The 23,459-nt window shown below is 35.4% G+C and overlaps 4 protein-coding genes, 2 non-coding genes and 1 pseudogene across 7 annotated transcripts; 4 read left to right on the top strand and 3 right to left on the bottom strand.

The window, feature by feature from the left end:
* The first annotated feature begins 910 nt into the window (after window positions 1–910).
* Window positions 911–3,851, top strand: LOC111278600 (3-oxoacyl-[acyl-carrier-protein] synthase I, chloroplastic-like; annotated as a pseudogene). Its single transcript, XR_016344109.1, has 5 exons — window positions 911–1,466; window positions 1,547–1,845; window positions 2,428–2,642; window positions 2,944–3,035; window positions 3,427–3,851. The product of XR_016344109.1 is annotated as a 3-oxoacyl-[acyl-carrier-protein] synthase I, chloroplastic-like (transcript).
* Window positions 3,852–4,250: 399 nt separating this feature from the next.
* On the bottom strand, window positions 4,251–4,323 carry TRNAR-ACG (transfer RNA arginine (anticodon ACG)). Its single transcript has one exon. It is a non-coding gene; the product is annotated as a tRNA-Arg (tRNA).
* Window positions 4,324–4,437: 114 nt separating this feature from the next.
* On the top strand, window positions 4,438–10,124 carry LOC111278096 (DNA replication licensing factor MCM3-like). Its single transcript, XM_022864556.2, has 17 exons — window positions 4,438–4,620; window positions 4,732–4,829; window positions 4,943–5,151; window positions 5,419–5,549; window positions 5,629–5,867; window positions 5,967–6,203; window positions 6,399–6,553; window positions 6,638–6,846; window positions 6,938–7,103; window positions 7,175–7,377; window positions 7,647–7,706; window positions 7,789–7,878; window positions 8,153–8,289; window positions 8,491–8,565; window positions 8,726–8,867; window positions 9,084–9,181; window positions 9,784–10,124. The coding sequence occupies exons 1-16, from the start codon at window positions 4,555–4,557 to the stop codon at window positions 9,141–9,143; spliced, it is 2,277 nt and encodes a 758-aa protein (XP_022720291.1). The 5' UTR covers window positions 4,438–4,554; the 3' UTR covers window positions 9,144–9,181; window positions 9,784–10,124.
* Window positions 10,125–10,670: 546 nt separating this feature from the next.
* Window positions 10,671–14,043, top strand: LOC111278599 (NAD(P)-binding Rossmann-fold superfamily protein). Its single transcript, XM_022865207.2, has 5 exons — window positions 10,671–10,850; window positions 10,947–11,159; window positions 11,580–11,699; window positions 13,373–13,645; window positions 13,741–14,043. The coding sequence occupies exons 1-5, from the start codon at window positions 10,725–10,727 to the stop codon at window positions 13,903–13,905; spliced, it is 897 nt and encodes a 298-aa protein (XP_022720942.2). The 5' UTR covers window positions 10,671–10,724; the 3' UTR covers window positions 13,906–14,043.
* A 2,591-nt stretch (window positions 14,044–16,634) lies between these two features.
* On the top strand, window positions 16,635–16,707 carry TRNAR-ACG (transfer RNA arginine (anticodon ACG)). Its single transcript has one exon. It is a non-coding gene; the product is annotated as a tRNA-Arg (tRNA).
* A 731-nt stretch (window positions 16,708–17,438) lies between these two features.
* On the bottom strand, window positions 17,439–19,407 carry LOC111278095 (uncharacterized protein At4g18257-like). The gene is made up of 3 exons (XM_022864554.2): window positions 18,909–19,407; window positions 18,483–18,806; window positions 17,439–17,751 (listed from the first exon to the last, which is right to left on the bottom strand). Exons 1-3 carry the CDS (start codon window positions 19,181–19,183, stop codon window positions 17,592–17,594), a joined length of 759 nt encoding a protein of 252 aa, XP_022720289.2. The 5' UTR covers window positions 19,184–19,407; the 3' UTR covers window positions 17,439–17,591.
* Window positions 19,408–20,054: 647 nt separating this feature from the next.
* On the bottom strand, window positions 20,055–21,943 carry LOC111278598 (large ribosomal subunit protein eL20-like). Its single transcript, XM_022865206.2, has 4 exons — window positions 21,861–21,943; window positions 21,558–21,673; window positions 21,379–21,442; window positions 20,055–20,641 (listed from the first exon to the last, which is right to left on the bottom strand). The coding sequence occupies exons 1-4, from the start codon at window positions 21,873–21,875 to the stop codon at window positions 20,300–20,302; spliced, it is 537 nt and encodes a 178-aa protein (XP_022720941.1). The 5' UTR covers window positions 21,876–21,943; the 3' UTR covers window positions 20,055–20,299.
* Between the last annotated feature and the right edge of the window lie 1,516 nt (window positions 21,944–23,459).

Here is a 23,459-nt window from a genome sequence, read left to right as displayed (position 1 = left end):
TTTATATAGATAATGAATTGAAATTTTGGTATGGGGTTAGATCACATCACCTTAATAAGAAGATAAATGCATAGAATGATGAATATGAAAGGATAATAATCGTTTTCTATTATATTTGATTTGTATATAAAGAAAAAAAAATAAATTTATAAAGAGGATTAATCATCACTGTATAGAAAAATTAAATTCTCTCAAAGTGAAGAGGGTTATTTGTAATTTATTATATTAAATTTACACGTCTTATTATACATTTAAAAATTATATTAATAATTTAAATTACAAAAATTTTGAAAAAATATAATTTTGATCAATTAATAAATTATCATATTATAATTTTTACACATATTAAACACAAGATAAAATACATTATTTAGTTTAATTTTATTCATAATATTATCTTATTATATAATATCATTATCTTGTGCATTACACATCCTAATAATATATGACAAAACATTCATTAACCAAGTAATTAATTTATAATTAAAATAGTTAAATTCAAAAAAAATTAAGTTATTGATTTTTTACCATAAATATATAAAAAAACAACAAATATTTTATCTAAATTTAAAATTGCACGTATCTTTTTTTTTTTCAATATTCAAATACCTTATGATTAGTTTTTTTTTTTTAATTAAAAAATATATATATTTTAAGTCTATTAATAATATGTGATATTTTTTTTTAGTATTCAATTTTCCTTTAATATTTATATTGTTTTTGTGATTTTGTTGTTTATTTTACTAAGATGAATTTTTTTCTTTGATATTATTTTTATTCTATTCTTGTTTGTTTGTCACCCATTTTTAATTGATATTTTTCAGTATTTTGATCAAAATCATACTTTAGTAAAGGTCTTTTTTTTTTTTAATCGTTTTATTATCATCGCCTTTAGCTTCCCATGTCAACCATGCAAGCTCTTCAAGCCCCATCCTTTCGAGCTTCCCCTCTAAACCCTCTCCAAAAACCCAACCCCAATCCCCATTTTCCCAATGTATCAAGACTCCCGCCCAGGCCATTCAAGGGATTCTCTTCCATCACCGCTTCATCTCCCATCGTTTCTGCTCCCAAGCGCGAGAAGGACCCCAAAAAATGGATTGTTGTCATGGGTATGGGGTTGGTCTCCGTTTTTGGGAATAACGTCGATGCTTACTATGATAAATTGTTGGCTGGGGAGAGTGGGATCGGACCCATCGACAGGTTCGACGCTTCCAACTTTCCAACCTGGTTCGCGGATCAGATCCGGGGGTTCACTTTTGAAGGGTACACTGATGGAAAGAACGATAGGCGACTTGACGATTGCTTGACGTACTGCATTGTCGCGGGCAAGAAGGCGCTGGAAGATGCTGATCTCGGGGGTGATCAGTTATCTAAGGTGGTTCTTTTTAATGGTTTTTGGTTGGTGGGTTTTGTTAATTGAACTGTTTTGCTTAACCGAAGATTATTCCTTTACTGGCTTTGGCAATGCGCGATATTTACAAGAAAGAGTTGTTTGTTTATTTGCATGAATCTTTTGAACCTTAGCTAACGTAGCTTAATTCTACAGACCCTGATGCTTCCTGTTGCTCGTTGCTGCTTGCTATTGCTCTTGGTTTCATGGGTCCCAATTATTCAATTTCAACTACTTGTGCTACTTGCTTCTCTGCTGCTGCCAACGACATCCATCGATGTAAGGCTGAATTGATGATTACTGGTGGAACTGAAGCTGCAATTATTCCTATTGGGTTGAGGAGTTTTGTCGCCTGTAGGGCATTGTCTCAAAGAAATGATGATCCTCAAACTGCTTCTAGGCCATGGAACAAAGATCGAAATGGCTTTGTAATGGGTGAAGGTGTTGGAGTATTGGTAAGTTAGCATTCATTACATGCTAATCCTATATATGCGTCATTTAGCTTCTTGTTGGTTGATATTTTGTCTATTTCTGGTCAGCGTCTTGTTTTGTCTCCATTGGTTATATTGATACCGTTGTTAGTAATGTAGGCATTTTGCCCAAGCTTCGAGGTATAACTGTGAGGGAACCTGGTATGGTGTGTGTATGTGTGTGTGTGTGTATGAGATACTAACCGTTCCTTTGTAATATCAAAATCTTTGTCCTTGGAGTATGTTGTTTGATGCAGAAGCCTAACTCACTATTTATGTGAAGTTTGTCACATATTATTGTGGCGTTTGGCGGAGTTGAAGTATAAATGCTCACCGGGTAATTGAGGAAAAGATTTCCAGTTATACTTGCATACTTTGCTCTCTTTTATCACATTGAAAACTTGGTTAATGAGACTCGGTCTTGAGTTAACGGATTGGTGTTTTCGCACAAAGATTCTCGGTTTGATTGTTACTTAGTTGGCTATATGGTTATATTCAACTGACTGATCTTAATGAAGGGGGAAATGCACTAGCCTTTTATGATGAATTATTTCTTTTGGTTATCAGGTAATGGAGACCTTGGAACATGCAATGAAAATAGGTGCACCAATTATTGCTGAGTACTTAGGTGGAGCTGTTGATTGTGATGCTTCTCATATGACTGATCCAAGATCTGATGGTCTTGGGGTGTCTTCATGCATTTTGAGAAGCCTTGAAGATGCCGCTGTGTCCCCTGAGGGGGTGATTCTTTCTGCTTTTTCACCGAATTCCCTTTATATATGGTAGGAGTAATCCAGTTTGTTCTGGTTTCTAGATCTTTCTCATTTCCCATGTTATGTTGTTTCCTTCTAAGTTTTCTGACACCTGTGGAAGCATTTTTTTTTTTAAATATATTCAATAGCACCAATGACTTCTCTGTTTTATGGTGAACTTAACGGCAGTCTTTGAGTTGAGTCTCCTCGAAATATGCATCTGGTTAACTAATCATTTCCTCAAATTTTGCAAAATTTGAGGTGACCATACCGTGATGTTGCTCTCTTGCTATTGGCTGATTGCTTTGCTTCTTGTTTCTGTCTATGGTAGGGCATTGCCTGGGTGCAGCAGGTGGTTTAGAAGCCATTGCCACTGTGAAGGCCATTACCACAGGATGGTTGCATCCCACCATAAATCAATTTGTACGTGCTAGTTGCTTGTTTAATACCATGTTTGCTCTGTGAAATGTATTAAACTAACTTAAGATATTGTTGAGTTTTGTTCATGCATGGTTTTTAATTTTCTTTTTAATAATTTCCCATCTCTACTTTTTCTTCAAACTTTCTCCCAAGTCTCACATATTTGATTTTCATTTTAAAATTTTTAGTTTTATTCATTCACTCCTTTTTGGTTAACAAAAACCTTTTTATGATTCCTCCTTTTGAGATTCCCCTTCAAAATAGAACATCTTGGTTCTTGCGATTTTTTAAAATTCATTTTGTTTTTCCTCTCCTTCATCTTCAAAAACCTCCCAATCCCAACAATCATGGTCTGGATCAAATAGATAATTTTCTATTATATGTACCTCTGTAGATCTAAATGCAGAATCCAAAGCTTTCAGTTACGTTTGACACTGTTGCCAATGAAAAGCAGCAGCATGAGGTTAATGTTGGTAAGACTCCTATCCCTCTCATGCGACATGACAAGTTCCTATTGCAATTTCTTCAAGCCTTTCTCCTCTCTACTTAATTTCAGTTGGTTTGGACCAGAAGCCATAGTTCTAACTGAGCCCTTTATGATTCAGCAATTTCGAATTCTTTCAGATTTGGTGGACACAACGCTGTTGTGGCATTTTCTGCCTTCAAGCCATGAAAGTCACGTCACTTATTCTGCATTTTGTTAGGGAAAGATAGATCTTAGCTCGTATGAGATTCCGCCATTTATCCATTATATAGGCTGCTTCAAACTCGTAACTTTTTCTTGACCCATTTTGAGTGGAATTCTTACTAGCCTAAAAATTGTGGACTCAAATTTTCTTTTTCCTTTAAACTACTGTTGTTACGACGCTAATCAGCAAGGTGTGATTTTTTCTGGTCTGAGTTCTGACTTTTTGAATTATGTCACTGTTAATCGGTGGAAGATAAATTTAATAATTTAAAATATAATATAATAACAATATGATATAAAATATATATATATATATTTTATATAAATACACAAACCATTAACTCTGGTAAAAGACTCGATTTCGGGATGTTTTAAGTCAATATCATCTCAAGTGGGTTTCATGGAAGTCCAATCTTATAAGTTTTCAAAAAATCTGATAATTTTATAAAAAAATTAAGAAAAGTGCAAAAAAAAAAGACCGAACAACTCTACTGGGATCAATATTTTGATAATTTTATAAAAAAATAACCCGACTCCACTGGGGATCGAACCCAGAATCTCTGGTTCCGTAGACCAGCGCCTTATCCATTGGGCCATGGAGTCATTTCATATCAATGTTTTGCAAAATATTATTATCTATATGTGAATGTGAATCTATGTTAGCTCAATTCCCGCCAAAACGGACTCATCCGCTCACTTGCTCCCGCCAAAACGACGAGCTCCCTGGTAGGGCTGAAGAAATTAAAGGAAAACAGGGGCTGACTGCAAAAGCGTTTAGTTTTCTTCTTAAAGTGCAGTGTAGAATCGGGAAGAAAAGAAAAGGGAGAGAAAAAAATGGAGTTGGGAGCTCAAGATTATTCAGATCGGAAGAAAGATATCAGCCAATTCCTGTCTCAAGATGTAATTTTCCTTCATCTATCCAAACTTTATCCATTTCCTTTCTTTAAAAAAAAATTATTCCTAGCAATAATTTTATCCATATTTTTAAATTTTATTCGTTTAATTGCTCAGATTTACCAAGATGAAATCAAGGCTATGATAAATCACAAACGCCGCCGCCTCATCGTCAACATCTCCGATCTCCACTCTTTTAACAACTTGGCTCCTAGGTACTCTCCCCCTCGTCTCTCTTTTTCTCTTCCCTTATTTTTTTCTTTCCATTCTGAGCGTTGGTTGAATTAAACTTATTAGGGTTTTTGTTTCTTATTGTTCTGAGTTTTAGGATTCTGAAGAATCCGGGTGAATATATACAGCCATTTTGCGATGCGGTAACGGAAGCTGCTCGAAGTATTGACCCAAAGTATTTGAAAGAAGGAGAAATGCTTCATGTGGGATTTGAAGGCCCTTTTGTTTCTCGTCGCGTTACACCCAGAGAGCTCCTCTCCGAATTCATTGGCTCCATGGTCTGCGTCGTGGGCATTGTCACCAAATGTACGTCTTTTCCCTCAAATTTTCTTTCTAATTTTAAGTATAATTAAATTATTGAAACATTGTAGAAATTGAATTTTGGGTTTTGTAAAAGAGGGCACATTGCTTTGAAAAATTGTTATTTTGGGAATTGAAAATCCCTAATGCTTTTGGGCACTTTTATATGCTATATATAGATTATGTTTGCGACCCTAGTTATATGGTTTGGAATTTTCCCCATCAATGCTTTTACTGTGTGGTGATCTGCTTTGTATACCCATATCCATCTAGGTTCTCTGGTAAGACCAAAGGTTGTTAAAAGTGTTCACTTTTGTCCTGCCACTGAAAGCTTCACCGTTCGGGAATATAGGGACATCACCTCCAACAATGGTTTGCCGACTGGGTCTGTGTATCCTACTAGGGTAATTTCCACTGTTATAGATCTCATAGTATCAATATGGCTACTGGATTAAGCATGTCTCGTGGGGAATATTTTTTCAGGATGAAAATGGCAACTTATTGGTGACTGAATTTGGGTTGTGCCAATACAAAGATCACCAGACCTTATCAATTCAAGAAGTACCTGAAAATGCTGCACCTGGTCAGCTTCCACGAACTGTGGATGTCATAGTTGAGGATGACCTGGTTGATTCATGCAAGCCTGGAGATCGTGTGGCTATTGTAGGGATATATAAAGCTCTTCCAGGAAAAAGCAAGGGTAGTGTGAATGGTGTATTCAGGTATTTCTTATGTAGTGCATCATTGAAAGTAATTCTTAATCCTCCTTGTAGTTTGGTCTTTTCTATTTACAATCCTGAATGAGCAATTTTGCAATGTAGGACCGTTCTTATAGGTAATAATGTCTCTCTGCTCAACAAAGAGGCCAATGCACCAATCTACAGTCCTGAGGACCTGAAAAATATTAAAAAGATAGCAGAGAGAGATGATACGTTTGACCTGCTTGGTAACTCCCTTGCACCTTCTATATATGGGCATTCATGGATAAAGAAAGCTGTTGTTTTACTGATGCTTGGTGGAGTGGAAAAGAATTTGAAGAATGGAACTCATTTACGAGGGTTAGTTGTACCCTTATTATTTAATTGTCTTTGTAGTTATGCATCTGATAGATCATGGCCCTACTGATTGTAATTCCTTTCTTTGTGCTGCATCTTGTTTCTTTTCATTTTATGCTTTATGCAGTCTATACAACTATGCTTTGAATTAGGTAGAGTTTTAAGTCTTAACATAAGCAAATTCTTGCACTTTTTTAGGGACATTAACATGATGATGGTTGGAGATCCATCTGTAGCAAAATCCCAACTTTTAAGAGCAATCATGAACATTGCTCCCTTGGCTATTTCAACCACTGGTCGAGGTTCTTCTGGTGTTGGTTTGACAGCTGCTGTCACCTCTGACCAAGAAACAGGTAAAGCATTTCAATTGATTCTAGCATTTCAGCCTATGGTCTTATTTTTGGTGTTTTTGAGGTAATTAATATCTCTGTGATCAGGAGAAAAAAGACTGGAAGCAGGTGCAATGGTCCTTGGTGATAGAGGTGTTGTCTGCATTGATGAGTTTGACAAGATGAATGATCAAGATCGTGTTGCGATACATGAAGTCATGGAACAGCAAACTGTAACTATTGCCAAAGCTGGAATCCATGCATCATTGAATGCTCGATGCAGTGTAGTCGCTGCTGCAAATCCCATATATGGAACGGTGAGTGTATATTGGTTGCTAGGATGCACTGTCACTCCACTAGCAAGGTTGTAAGTCTTGAGTTTATACCAGTTGTTGGTTGAATATGCAGTATGATCGTTCATTGACTCCAACGAAGAACATTGGACTTCCAGACTCTTTGCTTTCTCGTTTTGATTTACTGTTTATTGTCTTGGATCAAATGGATGCTGATATTGATCGTCAAATCTCTGAGCATGTTTTGAGAATGCACCGGTTTCGCTCTGCTATTGATGGAGGTAGGCAAAGAGTTTGCTTGTGTGCTTAAAGACTGGTGGCACATGTACCTACTAAGATAATTATAATGTAGGCGAGGTAGCTCTTGATGGAAGTTCAAGATATGGAAGAGAAGATGAAGCTGATGCTGACTCATCTGTTTTTGTCAAGTATAACCGAATGCTACATGGGAGAAAAGCAGAAAGAGGTCGGAAGCGTGATACTCTTACCATAAAGTTCCTCAAAAAGTATATTCATTATGCGAAGCACAGAATTCAGCCTGAGCTGACTGATGAGGTTGTGATTATTCTTTTACTATATGTGTGTGTTTATTTATTCAGTAATCCATTTATATTATCCTGTCATTTGAATTGATTGCTTTCTTCTGTTTCTTTCCTCTGCTTTGATCAATACAAAAAATATGCATGGTAATTCTGCAATATCTTCTCTAACAGAAACATTCATTACCTGTTAACATGTCTCTACTACCATATTTAACTTACCTGTAATGGAAACACATGTAACTTACTCACCCAGGGCGTACTCTAAAATGTTCTCACCTGCAGGCTTCAGAACACATTGCAACAACCTATGCAGAGCTCAGAAATGCCAGTTCGAATGCAAAGGTTTGCTCTTCTAACCAGCCAAGAAGCACCTAAATATACTTACCTCAACTGATAATTCTAATACTGTGATTGGTATTTGTAGACTGGCGGAACCCTTCCAATCACAGCTAGAACCTTGGAAACCATAATTCGACTGTCAACTGCTCATGCAAAATTGAAGTTAAGCAGAAAGGTAACCTTTTCCTCAAAAAAGAAGCCATTTCCTGTAATACTTGGGTTTCCCATGTTAATTATAGATTTTTTTCCCAAAACTTGCTTTTATTAATCTTTAAATTCAATCTTTAATCTTTGGGGTCAACTGTGACCAAAACTAATCTGGTGATTTCATGTTTGTATGTCTTTGAATTGCATGTTCGGCCCTTGCTTATGGCTTATATTTCCTCTTATATGCATTTGGGTTTATGCGTTTTATTCATAATTCTATTGCATGATGTTTATCATGGCAGGTTACCAAAATTGATGTTGAAGCTGCTCTGAAAGTTCTAAATTTTGCTATTTATCATAAAGAATTGACAGAGATGGAGGAGCGTGAACAAGAAAGGCACAGAGAAGAAGCGAGAAAACGCAGAGCTGATCGTCAAGGGTGAGCATGTGATAAGCCTTAAAAAGAATGAGATTTTACAAATGCATGTTCCTTACAATTTTACAAATAAATATTTCTCATAAGCAATTCAATTATCTTTATAATGTAGATAACTTGCTTTTCACTTTATAAATTTTATCTGAAAATTGTTTAAGGATCATAATTTTTCCTGATGTGGTTGACCTTCTCTTCTTTTGCTAGCCCAACTACAGATGCTATGGAAGTAGATGATCCTCCAACAGCCCAGCAGCCCACTGCCACTGATTCTCTTGAAAGGTCAGAGTCCTAATAAATACTTAATTTTTGGGGGGACGAGATCTGATAAACACTTCAATTACAGAGTTAGCACGTTTTTTTCCCTCAAAATCAGCTCTACTCTATTGCTTCTCAGTTTCATTTTAAATTCTTTTTTGTATCACCTTGTTCATGGTTGCAGAATAGAAGCATTTAAAGCTATATTTGGTCAGCATATGCGAGCGAACCACAAGGATACTATATCAATTGCAGAAGTAGAGGATGTCGTCAACAGCAGAGCAGATGTCCGTTACTCTAGGGCAGAGATCATCTCTATATTAGAGGTAATGTTGATATATGGTTGTGGATGGGAATATTGATATGAATTTTTTATATTCTAAGTGATGGATGACACTTCATTTTTCCCATCTTATTTGGTGTAACATTTTGAAACTCATATCTACTTGTGGTTCACGCTACCAGTTTACATGTTTTTTATTCCAACTAACCAAAATATAGAAAGGCTATGTATTAACAACCACTTTTTTCACAAATGTCAGAAACTGCAAGATGATAATATATTGATGATAGCTGGCGATACAGTGCATATGATAGTATGAGATTTAACAGAAGACCTGGATTTGACCAAACTAACCAGGTACGGAGCTACTTTCTTTCATGCAATCTCAGCATTGTGGGACTGGGAATGTATCTGGTTCACCATGCTCTAGCGCAATCAATTCCTTTGCATATGCAAGTTTTGATGTGTCTTCATCTCTTCAAATTCTTGTGGAATTTGCCCATGTGTTTATACAAAGTTGAGTGATGCTTGGACGTTGGACCAGCCCTCGTCTTCGATCAGTTTACTGATGACTGTAAACTTACTAGGATAGCTTTTTTTTTTTTCTGACAAAAGGATAAAAAAAGCCTTCGAATAAAAAATTGATAATGAATCTAAGTTTTTAGTTGAGCTCAAATTTTTTATTTTGGATCAGTTGAATCTTTGAATATTTATTTTTATATCAATTGAGTCTTCTATTTGACGGAAATATATGTTAATGGTTAATCAATTTTCGTATAATAAGGATTCAATTGATGAAATATTCGAGTATTTAATTGATTGCAATAAAACGATAAGAATTGAGATAATTATCAAATTTTTGTTCTGAAGTTTTTTTTTTTTTTTTTTAAACTTTTTTACTTCTTTTCATCTATAATTTATTATATTAACATATGTAAAACTTGCTTTCCTTTTAACAGAATGCAGGCAGTCATACATGGCAACAACCTTAAGGCAATGAATATAAGGTGAAGGGACAATGTATTCTGGTGGAAAAGAGGAAATATGATCTGGCATGGAAGTCTTGATTTGAAGAACTCTGATTTATTTTAAGCTTGAGTCTTAAAAGAACGATGACTGTTGTTGACAAGTGAACTGAGAATTGCTTTGAATTAGCTTTTACTATATATGCATTAGAATTTGACATCACCTGTCGCTTTTACAAGTGAAGATGTAGAAAGTTCAGAATCATCTCGACATCTGATAATTAGCTAATGCTGCAATGAAAATTTGAGTTAATTATAACTTAAGTTGATCAAAATCTATTTTTTTTCCTCAAATTCTCTTATTTTAATAAGCGATTGCTGAATGATATGGTCTTTCTCACGCTTTATTTTTATATGAAATGTGACTTTGTACGCTTTTTTGCTTTACAAATATTAGTTATATTGTGGTTTTATATTCTGCAATTCACCTTTTTTTTTTTTTTTCTTGAATATATTATTTGACGTATATTAAAAATTATATGTTTTAAACTTTTAATTGTAATTTTTATACGGTATGTATCTCATAAAAAGAAATTACAGTCTTGGAGTAACAAGAGTAAAATAATCGTGTAAATGTTAATAGTGTGTAGGAAATTTAACTTTAGGATTAGAATTTAATCATAGCAGCCTCAACTAAAAAAATTAAATTATTATTTTTTAAAATAAATAAATAGAATTGTAAGGGTGCGAAGAAAAAGAAAAATAATGAAAAAAAAATTAAAAAAAATAGATTACTCATATAAAATTTTTTTTTGAGAAACAAAATAGCGTGCCAGATGGCAGAACTAGAACTTTCTTCCAACTAAGCAAGAGAAGAAAGGAAACTTGTGGCAAGGGTGGCCTGTTGTATAATTTTCTGCTCACCAAACCTATGTATGGCCACTCTTATTCTCCGAAACTCTCCTTTTTCACATCTCCACCATTGCCCTCTCTCCATCCCCAAATATTTTCCTTCGTTTCCCTTCTCTACCAGCAGAACCAGGCCTCTAAATTCCACTAAGGTAACCGTTAAAGTAAGACAAAATTCCTCTTTTTCTCTTTTGGTTTGTGTTTTCATGCTGAATTTGCTTTTGGCTCTTTGTCTGTGGCTTTGTTAGATGCAAGGAAGTGAAATAACAGAGGAGGTTGCTGAAAGCAGAGAGACAAATGTGAATGAAAAGAAAAAAATATTTGTGGCAGGAGCTTCGGGAAATACTGGGAAAAGGGTTGTTGAGCAGCTTCTTGCAAAGGGTTTTTCTGTCAAGGCTGGGGTTCGTGATTTGGACAAGGCCAAAACTTTGCTTTCAAAGGACAACCCAGCTCTTCAAATTGTTAGTTCCTTTTCCTGGTCTTAAACTGAAAGTTCAATTGGGTGTCTATACTTTTTTTTTTGGATAAATGGTAAATTTTTAATTATCCAAGAACGCAGGGTTTTAACCTGCTACAAAGAATAATGTACAAGAACTAACTAAGACTGTGCAGAAAGTATAAGCATATACAATGTAAATTAAAATTTACTTAGAAATCAAAAAGTCTCCAGTTCTGACAAAGAAAAACATGCTTGTTCTTCGTTGCCTGAGAGAAATTGGGTGTCTATAGATTCTATGTTTAAGATTATTTTGGTGGCGTGTGTTAGAATTGCAAAGAGAAAGTGTACTCTAATTGTTTAATTGGTTTCTGTTGGTTCTGTGCATTATATTAGCGTATTAGGTTTTATTTGGTTATCAAAATGTGGGTATCTGGTTTTGCAGGTGCAAGCAGATGTCACAGAGGGATCTGCAAAGCTAGCAGAAGCTATTGGTGATGATTCAGAAGCTGTGATATGTGCTACAGGATTTCGGCCTGGATGGGACTTGTTTGCTCCATGGAAGGTCAGATCCTTCTACTCTAGTGAGAGTATATGCTATTCTCTCTCTATCTCTTTTTTTTTTTTTTTGGATAAGGTTTTTTCATTTCATTTATATTCCAACTTTTTCTATCACGATGTTGATTTAATTTCTGCTAATCTAGAATAACAATGTATTAACAATGTCTATTATGTTTTCGTCATGGGATTCTTGTTTTTTTGAGATTATTTTGGGTTTATGATATGATGTGGTGTGTCGTTTTCAAATGTGGTGGTGCATCTCGATGGTCAGTACATTTTGCTGTCTGCTTTCCGAGAGGTTCAGCAGAGGCATAGCATAGGTTTGGCATTGCCCTTTCCTGGTGCTTTCTTTCTGTTTTCTTTTTCAAATTTTAAGCTTTAAAATGGAGTTGCGTAATGATTCTGTCTGACGACAATGGCCTTGTTGTCAATTTTTTGTTTGTTGGTTGTTATGGTAGACAATCATATGTTGATAACATCTGTGATCAACTTGAATAATAACTGTATATACATTTTTCATATGATTTACTTAATGTACAGAAGTACTCACCTCTTTAGATGTTGATGCCAATTAACCCCTTAGCCTGATTTTCTTCAGCAATTAAGCAGCAGATGCCTGATTTTACTTTTAATTGCAATACCATTTTCCAGGGTATAGATTAACCTGGCTCAGTGGAATCGTAACATAGCTATCTACCTTAGAAAAACAGGTGCTCATGCTTATTTCCTAATGATGGTCAGACAATGTGTGAAAATGCTTTGTTGTTGATCATTTATTTGTATTCTGCTAGCATGATCTTGTCTAAGCATGAGTATGCTGTATGCATTTAGAAGACAAAGGATCATTTATTTGTAATGTTGTATTCTGTTGATCATTTTAAGTTGATTTCATGTATATAGAAACTTAGTCAGTGCTTGGTTATGATTCTATCATGTTTTGCCGTTTGATTGTCCCCATTAGTCGCGCAATTCGTGTTTCCTCTTTTTTTCATTGAAAGGCTATAAATAATTCATATGCTGTTATTGCTTGATAGTCTTAAAGTTGTATGAATGCAAATTTCGTGCTGTCACCATTCAGCAGTTTTGATTATTTAAGTTTTAGAGTTAATTACACTTTTAGTATCTAAACATTAGGGAAATGTATAAATTGGTACCTAAAAAAATGAAATGTATAATTTGCACTCGGAACTTTTAAATAATGTATCATTTTAATCCAAATTCTAATATTATTAACTTAACTTGTCTATATGGTATTTAATCAATATAATTTTGTTATATGAATGTTATTTATTAAATAAAAGTGTTAAATTTTGTAAAAATCTTCATGTGGATGTCACGTGACAAAAAATTATTGACCAATCCTAGATAATTTTTACGGTTAAGGTAAAAATATATATTTTAATTTATATTGAAAAAAAGGTATTGATAGTGTGTGCGGTGAACACATAGTTTGATAATATTTGTCAAATGCTGCATATATAAGCTAATACGGTTAATAGAATTAGAGTTTAGGTTAATATGGTACATAATTTGAAAGTTCCAAGTGCAAATTGTATATTATTTGAAAGTTTATGATGCAAATTGGATATTTTATTTCTTTAGGTATCAATTTGTACATTTTCGCAAATTTCGGATGCCAAAATTGTAATTAACTCTAAGTTTCATTATGTCGTGCAGGTTGATAATTTTGGCACAGTAAACCTTGTTGAAGCATGCCGAAAACTTGGCGTGAACAGATTCATTCTTATCAGCTCTATTTTAGTCAACGGAGCAGCAATGGGACAGCTTTTTAATCCAGCTTATGTTTTTCTCAATGTTTTTGGACTCACCCTGATAGCAAAACTTCAGGCTGAACAATACATCAGGAAATCTGGTATTAACTACACAATCATAAGGCCTGGTGGGTTGAGAAATGAGCCGCCGACAGGAAATGTTGTCATGGAGCCAGAGGTAATGATGAATCCCTAGCGATTTCTGTTTTTGTTTTCAATAGTTTTTCATCTTTGCTCATGTAGGGTAACATTGGCTTTACTTTCTTTCTTTAGGATACCCTTTATGAAGGTACCATATCCAGAGATCAAGTTGCAGAAGTTGCCGTTGAGTCCTTATTCCATCCGGAGTCATCTTTCAAAGTTGTGGAGATTGTTTCTCGCACAGATGCTCCTAATCGTTCTTACAAGGATCTTTTTGGTTCCATAGAGCAAAAATGACATTGATGCTCGCCTTTTGCGGTTATTTGTTTAACTGAATTGCCTCTTGTTTATTGTCTTCATTGTGTCACCCTTGTATATTTACCTTCTTTTTCCTCAGATAATTTGAAAGATCAATATATACCATTATCATGGAAATATTGTTGTGTATTATAGTTTTGACAGTGGAGCAAGCTTTGCAGCACTAAGATCAGTGCTAATGCTATATCCTGGGATTTACCAATTCCATTTTCAGCAGATTTCCAGATTTGCAATATGTCAAGAAATCTGGTAACATAAAAGTAAAGCAAATACAACGCAGTTGGTAAGAAGTAATTAAATTATTCAAAAGAACCATCCAACTACGGAAGCTACGGCAGCAAGTACAGCAGGAACACCCAAAGCTACTCCAGCACCTTCCATTGGGGACGGTGGAATCGCTCCTTGATCTTCCCTCGCAGCTGTGGCGCCGGTGGCAAAAACAGCAAGAACAGTGATGTAGGCAATCAAAATCGTCATTTTGCTGCCCTCCATTTCTGATGACCAACTCAGCTAAACAAGCACGATCTTGGGAACAAAGTGAGGGAAGCAATTGAAGTGAGTCTTTTGAGCTTGAATGAAATGGATAGATTTCAAATGCTTTTATGGGGAAAGATTATGCTAATAATCAAGTATTTGCCAGCTATGTTTTGTTGGTTTAATCACGAACAAAATCATTTCAAGGCAGTGTGTTGTCAGCTAATTCTTTTTCTTTTTCCTCTCTCACTCTTTTAAACTCTATTACCAGCCTGGACTGACTATATAACGGCACATTACACATTATTTAAAATCATGAAAAGGGAATTGATTTAAATATTTAGTCATTAATTCCATGGAAGTTTTTGCTAATTCCCATCTCCTTGTATCAATATTTTTTTATAAAAGAAACCATAATTTGAATAAAAAATAAATTACAAATAATAAAATTTAAATCTCAAACTTATTAAATATTATATTTTAAAGTTAAGTTAATACTCTCTTTATCTCAAAATTATTGTCCCTTATTGATTTTTTTGGTCAAATTAACTCAAATTTGATCATTATTTTTAATAAAATAATAAACTTTAAAAAAGTTTTAAAAATAAAATTTGTAAACTTTGATTTTAAATTTTTTAAAACATATATTTTTTAAAATTTTAATTTGATATTATATTTCAAAAAATAAGATCAAAGTTGAATTACTTTGACTAAAAAAATCAATAAAGAACAATTATTTTGAGACGGAAAAAATATAAATTAATTAAATTAAATCTTGAATTCGTATTATATGAAAATTTCCAGCTTTTGGGAGCAGAATACACTTCAGCAGTTAGAAGCAACAGCTGGATAATTTTCCCGTCATTTTTTTCTAATCGAGAACCATATAAAATTTTCTAAGCCTACTTTATATTGGGCCAAAGTCCAAATAGATCAATTTTAGAAACATTTGAGGTCCAAATTATGAAGCGAAAGGCAAGAGTTTGATCTGGTTGAAATAAAATCTCACCAAAAGAATCCACAAAATTTGGGTTTTTTGGGACATAAAACTGGATTGAGAGCCCAACTATGACTAGGATAAATTGGTTTAGAAGGTTTGTTTGCTCAGCAAAACCTTGTTACCAAGAAACTATCTACATTCTACATGATGAACAACAGGTCGGATTGCCGGAAAAAGTTCCAACGTCCGGAAGATCAACTAAGAGAGATCGAAGTTCTCATAATCTCAGCTCAAGACCTCAAGAACGTGAAGCACTTGACCAAAATGAAAGCATACGCGGTTGTCTATGTGGAGAAAGACCACGTGGCGAAAACCCACCTGGACGAGCATGGAGGGACCAACCCCACATGGAACGAAGTGATGAAGGTGAAGTTCCACGCAAAGCTGCCTGAGAACGATGTGTTGGCGGCTCTGAACGTTGACATATACGCGCATGGTCACGTGAGGGAGAAGCCTGTAGGGAGTGCAAGAGTTTTGCTGTGCGATGTCTTGAAAGGAGGGGATAATTCGGAGCCAGTTGATAACCCCATCCAGTGCTTGACGGTGCAGGTCTGGAGGAGTTCGGGTAGGCCTCAAGGGTTGCTTAACTTATGGGTTCCGCCGACAGGGAGGTTCTTGATGAGGAGGGAGTCCTTGTCGCTTAGCATGAAGGAGGTGGAGGAGGAAGAGATGGTTGAAAGAAAGATGGAACTGGCGCTTGGGACCGGGGGCGGCGGAAACGAGGGTGAGTAGTGGCAGTGACGGTGGTTGATGTTTTTTGTCATGGATGGTGCATGGAAGACGTGTGTCAAGTTTAGGCTTGTTGTTTAGTAGTACAGTTGTCTTTTATGTTTTTTCCTTCTAGTAAAAAGATTAGTTCCTTGAAAGTTATCTTTCTGTTTGTGGAGATATTCAAAGGTTGAATAATGAATAGTTAAAAGTTAGTGTCATTAACGTTGAGCTTTGGGATCATGGAACATAAGATATGACATTGCTATGTGTAACTTCATTTTTAATGGCCGTAAAAGAAACGGAGTTAGATTTTCTCTCTTTTCCCCCAAAAAATAGCTTGCCATTTTTTACATCGTCAAAAATTTTTATTATCAGATTTTTATATACAATTGTGATATTTTTTAATTTTAATTTTTCATGGGGAAAATGCAATTTTTTTTTTTTTTTTACTTTTTGCTAGCTTTCGTATGAATTAATTTATTTTAATTAGTAATGATAAACAATAAAAAAGTGTCCCACAAATGACTCCGTGGCCCAATGGATAAGGCGCTGGTCTACGGAACCAGAGATTCTGGGTTCGATCCCCAGCGGAGTCGTTTATTAAATTAGCTTAAGTTTTTCTATACTTTTTTAACAATTTAATGAAAAGAGGCTTTTTCTATACTTTTTGAACACTTTAATGAAAAGGCACTCTCTTAACAATTTAATGAAAAGAGGATTTTCTATACTTTTTTAACACTTTAATGAAAAGAGAAGATGCCTTGATCCCTTGACGGTTACTAAGGCATCCAAGACTCGATGGCCTAATGGTTTAATGAAAAAAGATGGCTCCAAGGCACAATGGTTTAAAGAAAAGAGAAGATACATTGAGCCCTTCATAGCTACTAGGCGATACGGCGCCGGTCTCCGGAATCAGAGATTCTGAGTTCGATCCCTTGAGGAGTCGCATCTGTTTCTATTTTCTGTCTAAGGATGAATGAAAACCTCAGATTGATAGTCCTAAAGCATGTTCATTGGCAAAAAACATATTCCGTATACTAGCAAAAGGGACTCGTACTGATTTTCCATGCCAATGCTGCAAAACTAGACAGGCAAAAGCTTGAAGTGAATTTTGACAGCGAAGTCTACCTCAACCAAATTGGAAAGATAAACAAGGATGGTGCAACTACAATGGTCATATCTTCGAGAAGAATGATGATAAAACCAGCGAATAATCTTATTCTAATGAGCAAACTAGTGAGATGATTTGTATCTTAAAAATTATTATGTGCAAAAGAGGAAATCAATAGAAGTTAGTAAACAATAAAAAAGGGTCTTTCAGAAAGAGTGCTCAACCAAATTCCATCTTTTTTCATTGCATATAGAAGAAATGACAAAGTCTATCATATGCTTGTGCTCAGAAATAAAGCAGCCACTCATGCTTAGAGCCTGACCCTTGCTAATAAAATAATGCACTGATCCCCTTTCCAGCTCTCCCCAATCAAGTCTGTTCTGTTTTTGATGCAGACTTCAGCTTCTCAAGTTGTTTCCGAAGATAGGCCTGCCTAAGTTTCTCCCGACGAGCAACTGCTTGCTCTTGCCTTCTTAATTTAAGCTCAGACACCTTTTCCCTTGCTTGATTTGCTTCTTCATGAACTTCCCTGTGAATAACCAGCAATTAAATAATTAAGGCCTTTGGTTTTAGTTTCATGACTAAAACATCTATATCAAAATGTTACAAAACATAACCTTGTGAAAGCATAAACTGGCAATCAGAAAACATTTTTAGTTTTAACTTTAAAGTTCAAATTTCCAGTAACTACTTTCAATCTTCAGTACCTTCAGTAAATAATGTCATAGATTACCATATTTATACTGTGGAATCCATGGTCTAGTGACTAGAATATACATTAAGCCACTTCATCAGGCAATTAAGTCATCAAAAATAAAAAAGATGAAAACAGCCAGCCAACTATTGGTTGTAGCAATGAATTAAAAAAAAGGGTATCAACTCTAATTTATAGCACCTTTTCCAAAATTTCGCCAATCATACCTACGGTAAATTTGAACATCATTCTTATTTTATTTTTATACAGTCTTTTAGCTCAAATCCATAAGCACCCCACAATGAATCCCATAAGTGAAATGAAGGCTAATGATGAAAAGGGATGAAACTAAAACATCTTCCTACTAGGAGATTGCTTCATTACACATAAGTGGTTAAATCTCAAGCCCAACCTATCAGTTGCACCTCAAATGAACAAAGCAAAGCCATAAGCAAATATCAAAACTGTCATAAGAGAAAAATACGTCTGAAATTGTAAAATCCATCAAACATTTCACCTAAACTGTGTCATAAGTCATAACATTAACCAAAAACTAGAAAACTCACCTTACAAAACGCTTATGCTCATCATTGTCTATGATCCCAGCCGTTCTTCCCGGCCCTACAAATTTCATGTTAAACGAAGCAGGACCATCATCACTGTCACCGTCTTCATCTCCAGCTTGTAAATTGTCCGAAGCATGATCAACTTGCGGCCGCTGGGATTCCTCCTGGTCAACACCCTTCCTGAAAAAGTCAACACAATACTTCTCCTTGTCTTCCTCATCCGATAACTCTCCTCTCACTAACTTATCGTATAACTCAGCCTTCTTCTCCAATGCCGCGTAGCTGACTGATCCATCATTAACCGCTTTCAGCTCAAGCTTGTCCCTATAATCAAACACCAAATTGAGAGACCCTAAAAGGAAAATTCTCTAATTTTCGAAATTAGGTTAACAAAGTGATAATAAAAAGAAGGGGAAATAAATATACTTGAGGGCACGAGCGTCGACGCCGGAATTCTTGACGGAGAAGGCATCGTGACGGGCGATCTTTTTCTTGGCACGGTGGTACTCGATATCGGAACCGTTTAATTCCTTGGATTTCTTGGATTCTTCCTGGGATTTGTAGAGTTGGGCTTTGAGTTCCAGGATGGAGGAGGCACCGACGCCTTCGATGTTGCGGTGTTTCTTGGGCATGATGGAGGATTCCGTCAGCCATCCTAGCGACTCCACCACCACCCTCTTCTTTCTCTCTTCCTCTCCCATTTTTTTTCTACAATTCAGATATCCCTATGTCTCTATGTTCTACGCTATTACCTGAAATCTCTTTGGATTACAAAACCAAATGATTTGTATAAGGAAGAAAATTTCTGCTGCAATTGGTAAAGTTGCCTCCTTCAAAAAATCAAAATCCCCAAAGCTGTAAAGAAATCGAATTGTCCACCCAAGAATAATCCCGGGTCGGGTGGTTTATAATTTCAGTAGAAAACACCGACGCGTGAATGGCACGCAGGTTTATAGAATTCGTACGCGGTGAATCCCTCCCAGATTTTTTTTCTTGCCTATACATTTTTAAAATTCTATTTTGACCCCAACTATTTATTCTCCTACCCTTCATTTTTCTTTTTTTTTTAAAGTAACCCTCTTCAAAGTGAAGAACAAGCAACATAAATTTAACTCAATTTGGAAGGATGAAATACCGCAGATGCAGTATATAATATTCAGATATGCATCAGATTTCACTTAACAAATAGATATTTAATTAATATTTAATATATGCTCAGTGTAAAATTTTAATTACACAAATAAAATTAAAAAAACGACATATATCACATTTTTTAAATTTTTTTAAAAATATACATAATCACCCTTTTAACACCGCATGTATAATCAAAATTTTACACTCACAATATATCAAATATTAAATCATAGATATTGCACTCATTTTGTGCTTCCGTGAATAAAAACAGTGAAACAGTAGAACCCCAAGATTTTCAGTTTGGAGACCAGGGAACTGGGAAGTTTGCAGTGACAAAGAAAGAACTTGATTAGACTATGCATAATTTGAAAAATGACTCCAAGAGGAATAATTAGATGAGAACAATTTGTTTTAATATGCAATAATATTGTGGGGCTATTTGATTATAAGAAACATTAAACTGTAATTTATACGAGAGTGAAATGACAATCGCATACCATAGCAACTTTTACATGTAAACAAAATAAGATGTTGAAACCCAAACAAACCAAGTTCAACCTGTCTGATAGCCTAGGCGTCTCAAATGAAAACAATATCCGATCAGCAAACTGATAAGACGTTCAGTAACAAAAATTTCAGAACAAGAACCACCTTTAACTCTCTCCTCTATTAAATTAGAGAAATTACATAAACAAGTTGGGCCTTGACGCCTTGTAGGTTGTCTTCAGCTTCCTGGTAGGTGGCCTCACCTTCTTGAACACCAATGGGAACTTGATTTTGGAGTTGTGGAACTGCTTGGTGCTGTCCCTCTTGCATAGCTTAGCTGGGATGGTCGCAGTCTTGATAATCTGAATGCAGGGGAACCTGACTCTGTGGCGAGAAGCCATCTCGTTGTACATCTGTTCAACAGCTCCATTCAGAGTAGTGTCACGGTATTCCTTGTACATATTGTGATAGCCAGTACGGCTTTGATAGCGAAGCCAAATACCATAATTCTTGATCTTGGTTGGATTCTTCTCAAAAATCTGCAGAGAATTTAATTTAGACAAAGTGAATTGAAAAGAAAATCAAAGAATATATCAGAAATCAAATTCCTTTTGGTGTATCATATAATCAATATGCAATCACTATTAAATTTTTATTTTTAGAAGTAGAAGCCACCATACAGATAGTAAATGAATTGTGATCAACAAGCAAAGAAAAGTGCCACTAGATGACAACAAGGTTACAATTGACAGCATATTGTTATCAAAGATTTCAAAGCAATTTAGGGTCCATGAACTGCTTTTGAGTTCAAAATCTTAAATAAGTAGTCCCAAAAAAAAAAAAATGTGACCAAATCAATTATTCAATGCAATAGCAATCACAAAACAGGGATGAACATGCTATCAAAATTGCTTTTCTATCAAAGACCAGAAATTTGATATTCAAGATGTATGAAATCCTTGAAGTGCAAACACAACCGGCATGAAAGCTTTAAGATTTAGGTGTTTCTTTCCTATCTAATTTCAGCCTCAGGACAAATTTAAAGACTGTAGCTGATAAAACACAAATTCCCATCCAAATTGCACAGACAAAATCTAAACTTTGGCGAGTTAAACTAAATAGTTTCAGTCACTAATCAACAAAAGCCTAGCTCTAACAAGAATATTTAAACATACAACCAAAAGGACACTTCTCCTATTCACATTTCAACATATCATCCCATAATAAATTGCTTCATACAGAGTGAACCATCATATGGAAAACACTGCGCACATACCTCATTGATGGCAAGGACTTGACCATTGCTCTTCTTAACCTTCTTCAGCTTCCTCAAGAAGTACCTGATGAATATTCAAGGACAAACACAAAAGTCAGAAACCCTCAACAACTTCAATCAAAAGGGAATTAAATTAAAGGCCCAAAAATTCAAAGATAGCAATGAAAATAATCACTAACCAGAACTTGGACTTGGCCCGAACCTCATTGGTGGCCCAAAGCTTCATCCTGTAAATCTTGGGGTGCTCATCGTTCTCCGTTGGGAGAGCCCTCCCAACAACCTGGTACTGGTGAAACTGCAACCATAAACAAAACCAATATCAAAATTTTTTTTTTCTGATATTAGTTCAATCACAGTTCAAAGCATTGCTGCTCCCTATGGTTGCTACGACGATTCATAAATCGTAGAACTTTGAAGTTACAAAATGGAAATCGAGAGGGTAGCTGGGGAGATCTGAGAAAAGAGAAACGTTGACAACTTACCCTGAAATTAACCATTTCTGAGGAAAGAGAATATCTGAAGACTTTCTCGGCCCTCTCTCCCACTCGTCCGCTCAATGTAGGAGAAGAGTAAAGTAGGGCTTTCTTTCGCTTATATAGTACTAGCTCTTTCTACAGGTCAAAACCCTAGGGCGGTTCGGTTAATATGCACCCCGGGTCGAGGAAAACTCTATATCTCAGCCCAAAATTAGATGATTAAGCTTTGGTTCTTATATTGATGTAAGCCCAATGGTGAATTGTATTTTTTCATTTTGGCCCAAAATCAAGTTAATAATAGATAGTTTTTGGCCCAAAATCAATATAATTTTAACTCAATAATGTAATGGTATTCATTTTGATACATTACCAAATAAAATTTTTTAATTTTACAAGCGGAATTCAATAATTCATTAAGTTGGCTTTAATGTATAAAGCAAGAGTTCTTAACAAATTTTTGCAAATTACAAAAAGCAATAGTTCTAGGATTTTTCACGAACATACTGGTACAGCTTCCATATATAGTCCATGCTTACAGTACCAGGCATGAGCTCGCTTTGTCACTCACACCAAAGGTAACAGCAATCATAGTGATATCGGACTGTACAATTAGATTGGAGAGCACCAGAAAGGAACAATGAAGACATTGATCCTCGCTTCTCGCAAAATGAAGAAGCATCTACTATCATATTTCCAAAAGAATAAAACAGAAATGAGCAGTCGAGATTCGTGATGCATGCACAAACCAGTGAAAATATGTATCAAATATTAACATGTAGAAATTAGTACTCGGTTTCAAAGGGTAGTGAGCACATCAAGGGGCAGACAAGTGGTTTGGGTGGGAGGGTCACGGTGCACATGCCGTACCAAGTGTCAGCATCTATTAAAGAGGTGTCCGACGCAACAAGGTGCACCAAGTGCTGGTATCTGCCAAATTAGTACTGGGTTTCAAAGGGTAGTGAGCACATCAATCATAGATTCCATTGCCTCAACAAGTAAAAGTGTAAACAACATTATGTACGTCAGTAGGACTGCTGGTAATTGAATTTTTGAAAAGCCAAGCTTAACAGATGAAAACCTTCTTACACATGTTATGAAACATACAAAACTACAGATTCCCGGAAACAACAAATTTACATCATTGAGCGATTAGCCATGAAAAAACATGATGTTGAAAAATCTTTTCGACAAAAAAAAAAAAGACAAAAGAGACAAACAAGACACTGAAGCACAAGGGTCTTGTCTAGACGAGACAACAAAGCAGCCAAAAGGAAAGCTGTGTAGATATTAGTACTATGTCAGTGTTCATAGATGACAATGAACAACTTGTGGAACGCCAGTACCATAACAGGCAAATCCCTTCTTTCCTAAGTATTTGATTGAACTTAAGAGTTTTAAGCAACGTGACACAAATATCGCATTTGTTCAATCATTACATTGATTTCGAAGCCACAATTAAGGATATAAAATTATTTAATCCTGGTGTAGGATCATGAAAGTGACAGAGATCTTTTTATTGGGGGAGGACGATGAACTGCTAGTTCTACGTTTCTTGTGGTATAAAAGCATCGGATTCTAGGAAATCTATGGGTTAACTTTGCTTTA

This window comes from Durio zibethinus, chromosome 8, assembly GCF_047325235.1.
Source record: "Durio zibethinus cultivar Kanyao isolate XHJ-2024 chromosome 8, ASM4732523v1, whole genome shotgun sequence".
NCBI classification, from domain to species: Eukaryota; Viridiplantae; Streptophyta; class Magnoliopsida; order Malvales; family Malvaceae; genus Durio; species Durio zibethinus.
Note: the sequence above shows the minus strand (reverse complement) of the source record. Positions and strands in the feature narration are given on the sequence as shown.

Bases quoted from the DNA above. Each gene is read 5' to 3' on its own strand.
- LOC111278599 (XM_022865207.2), top strand. From the start codon at position 10,725: ATGGCCACTCTTATTCTCCGAAACTCTCCTTTTTCACATCTCCACCAT. The intron at 11,160-11,579 runs GTTAGTTCCTTT...CTGGTTTTGCAG, and splicing joins ACAACCCAGCTCTTCAAATT to GTGCAAGCAGATGTCACAGA. The intron at 11,700-13,372 runs GTCAGATCCTTC...TATGTCGTGCAG, and splicing joins ACTTGTTTGCTCCATGGAAG to GTTGATAATTTTGGCACAGT.
- LOC111278095 (XM_022864554.2), bottom strand. From the start codon at position 19,183: ATGGGAGAGGAAGAGAGAAAGAAGAGGGTGGTGGTGGAGTCGCTAGGA. The intron at 18,807-18,908 runs GTATATTTATTT...GTTTGATTATAG, and splicing joins GTCGACGCTCGTGCCCTCAA to GGACAAGCTTGAGCTGAAAG. The intron at 17,752-18,482 runs GTGAGTTTTCTA...GGTTATTCACAG, and splicing joins GAGCATAAGCGTTTTGTAAG to GGAAGTTCATGAAGAAGCAA.
- LOC111278598 (XM_022865206.2), bottom strand. The intron at 21,443-21,557 runs GTTAGTGATTAT...AATATTCATCAG, and splicing joins CGGGCCAAGTCCAAGTTCTG to GTACTTCTTGAGGAAGCTGA. The intron at 20,642-21,378 runs GTATGTGCGCAG...AATTCTCTGCAG, and splicing joins AAGTCCTTGCCATCAATGAG to ATTTTTGAGAAGAATCCAAC.
- LOC111278096 (XM_022864556.2), top strand. From the start codon at position 4,555: ATGGAGTTGGGAGCTCAAGATTATTCAGATCGGAAGAAAGATATCAGC. The intron at 5,868-5,966 runs GTATTTCTTATG...TTTGCAATGTAG, and splicing joins AGTGTGAATGGTGTATTCAG to GACCGTTCTTATAGGTAATA. The intron at 8,290-8,490 runs GTGAGCATGTGA...TTCTTTTGCTAG, and splicing joins CGCAGAGCTGATCGTCAAGG to CCCAACTACAGATGCTATGG.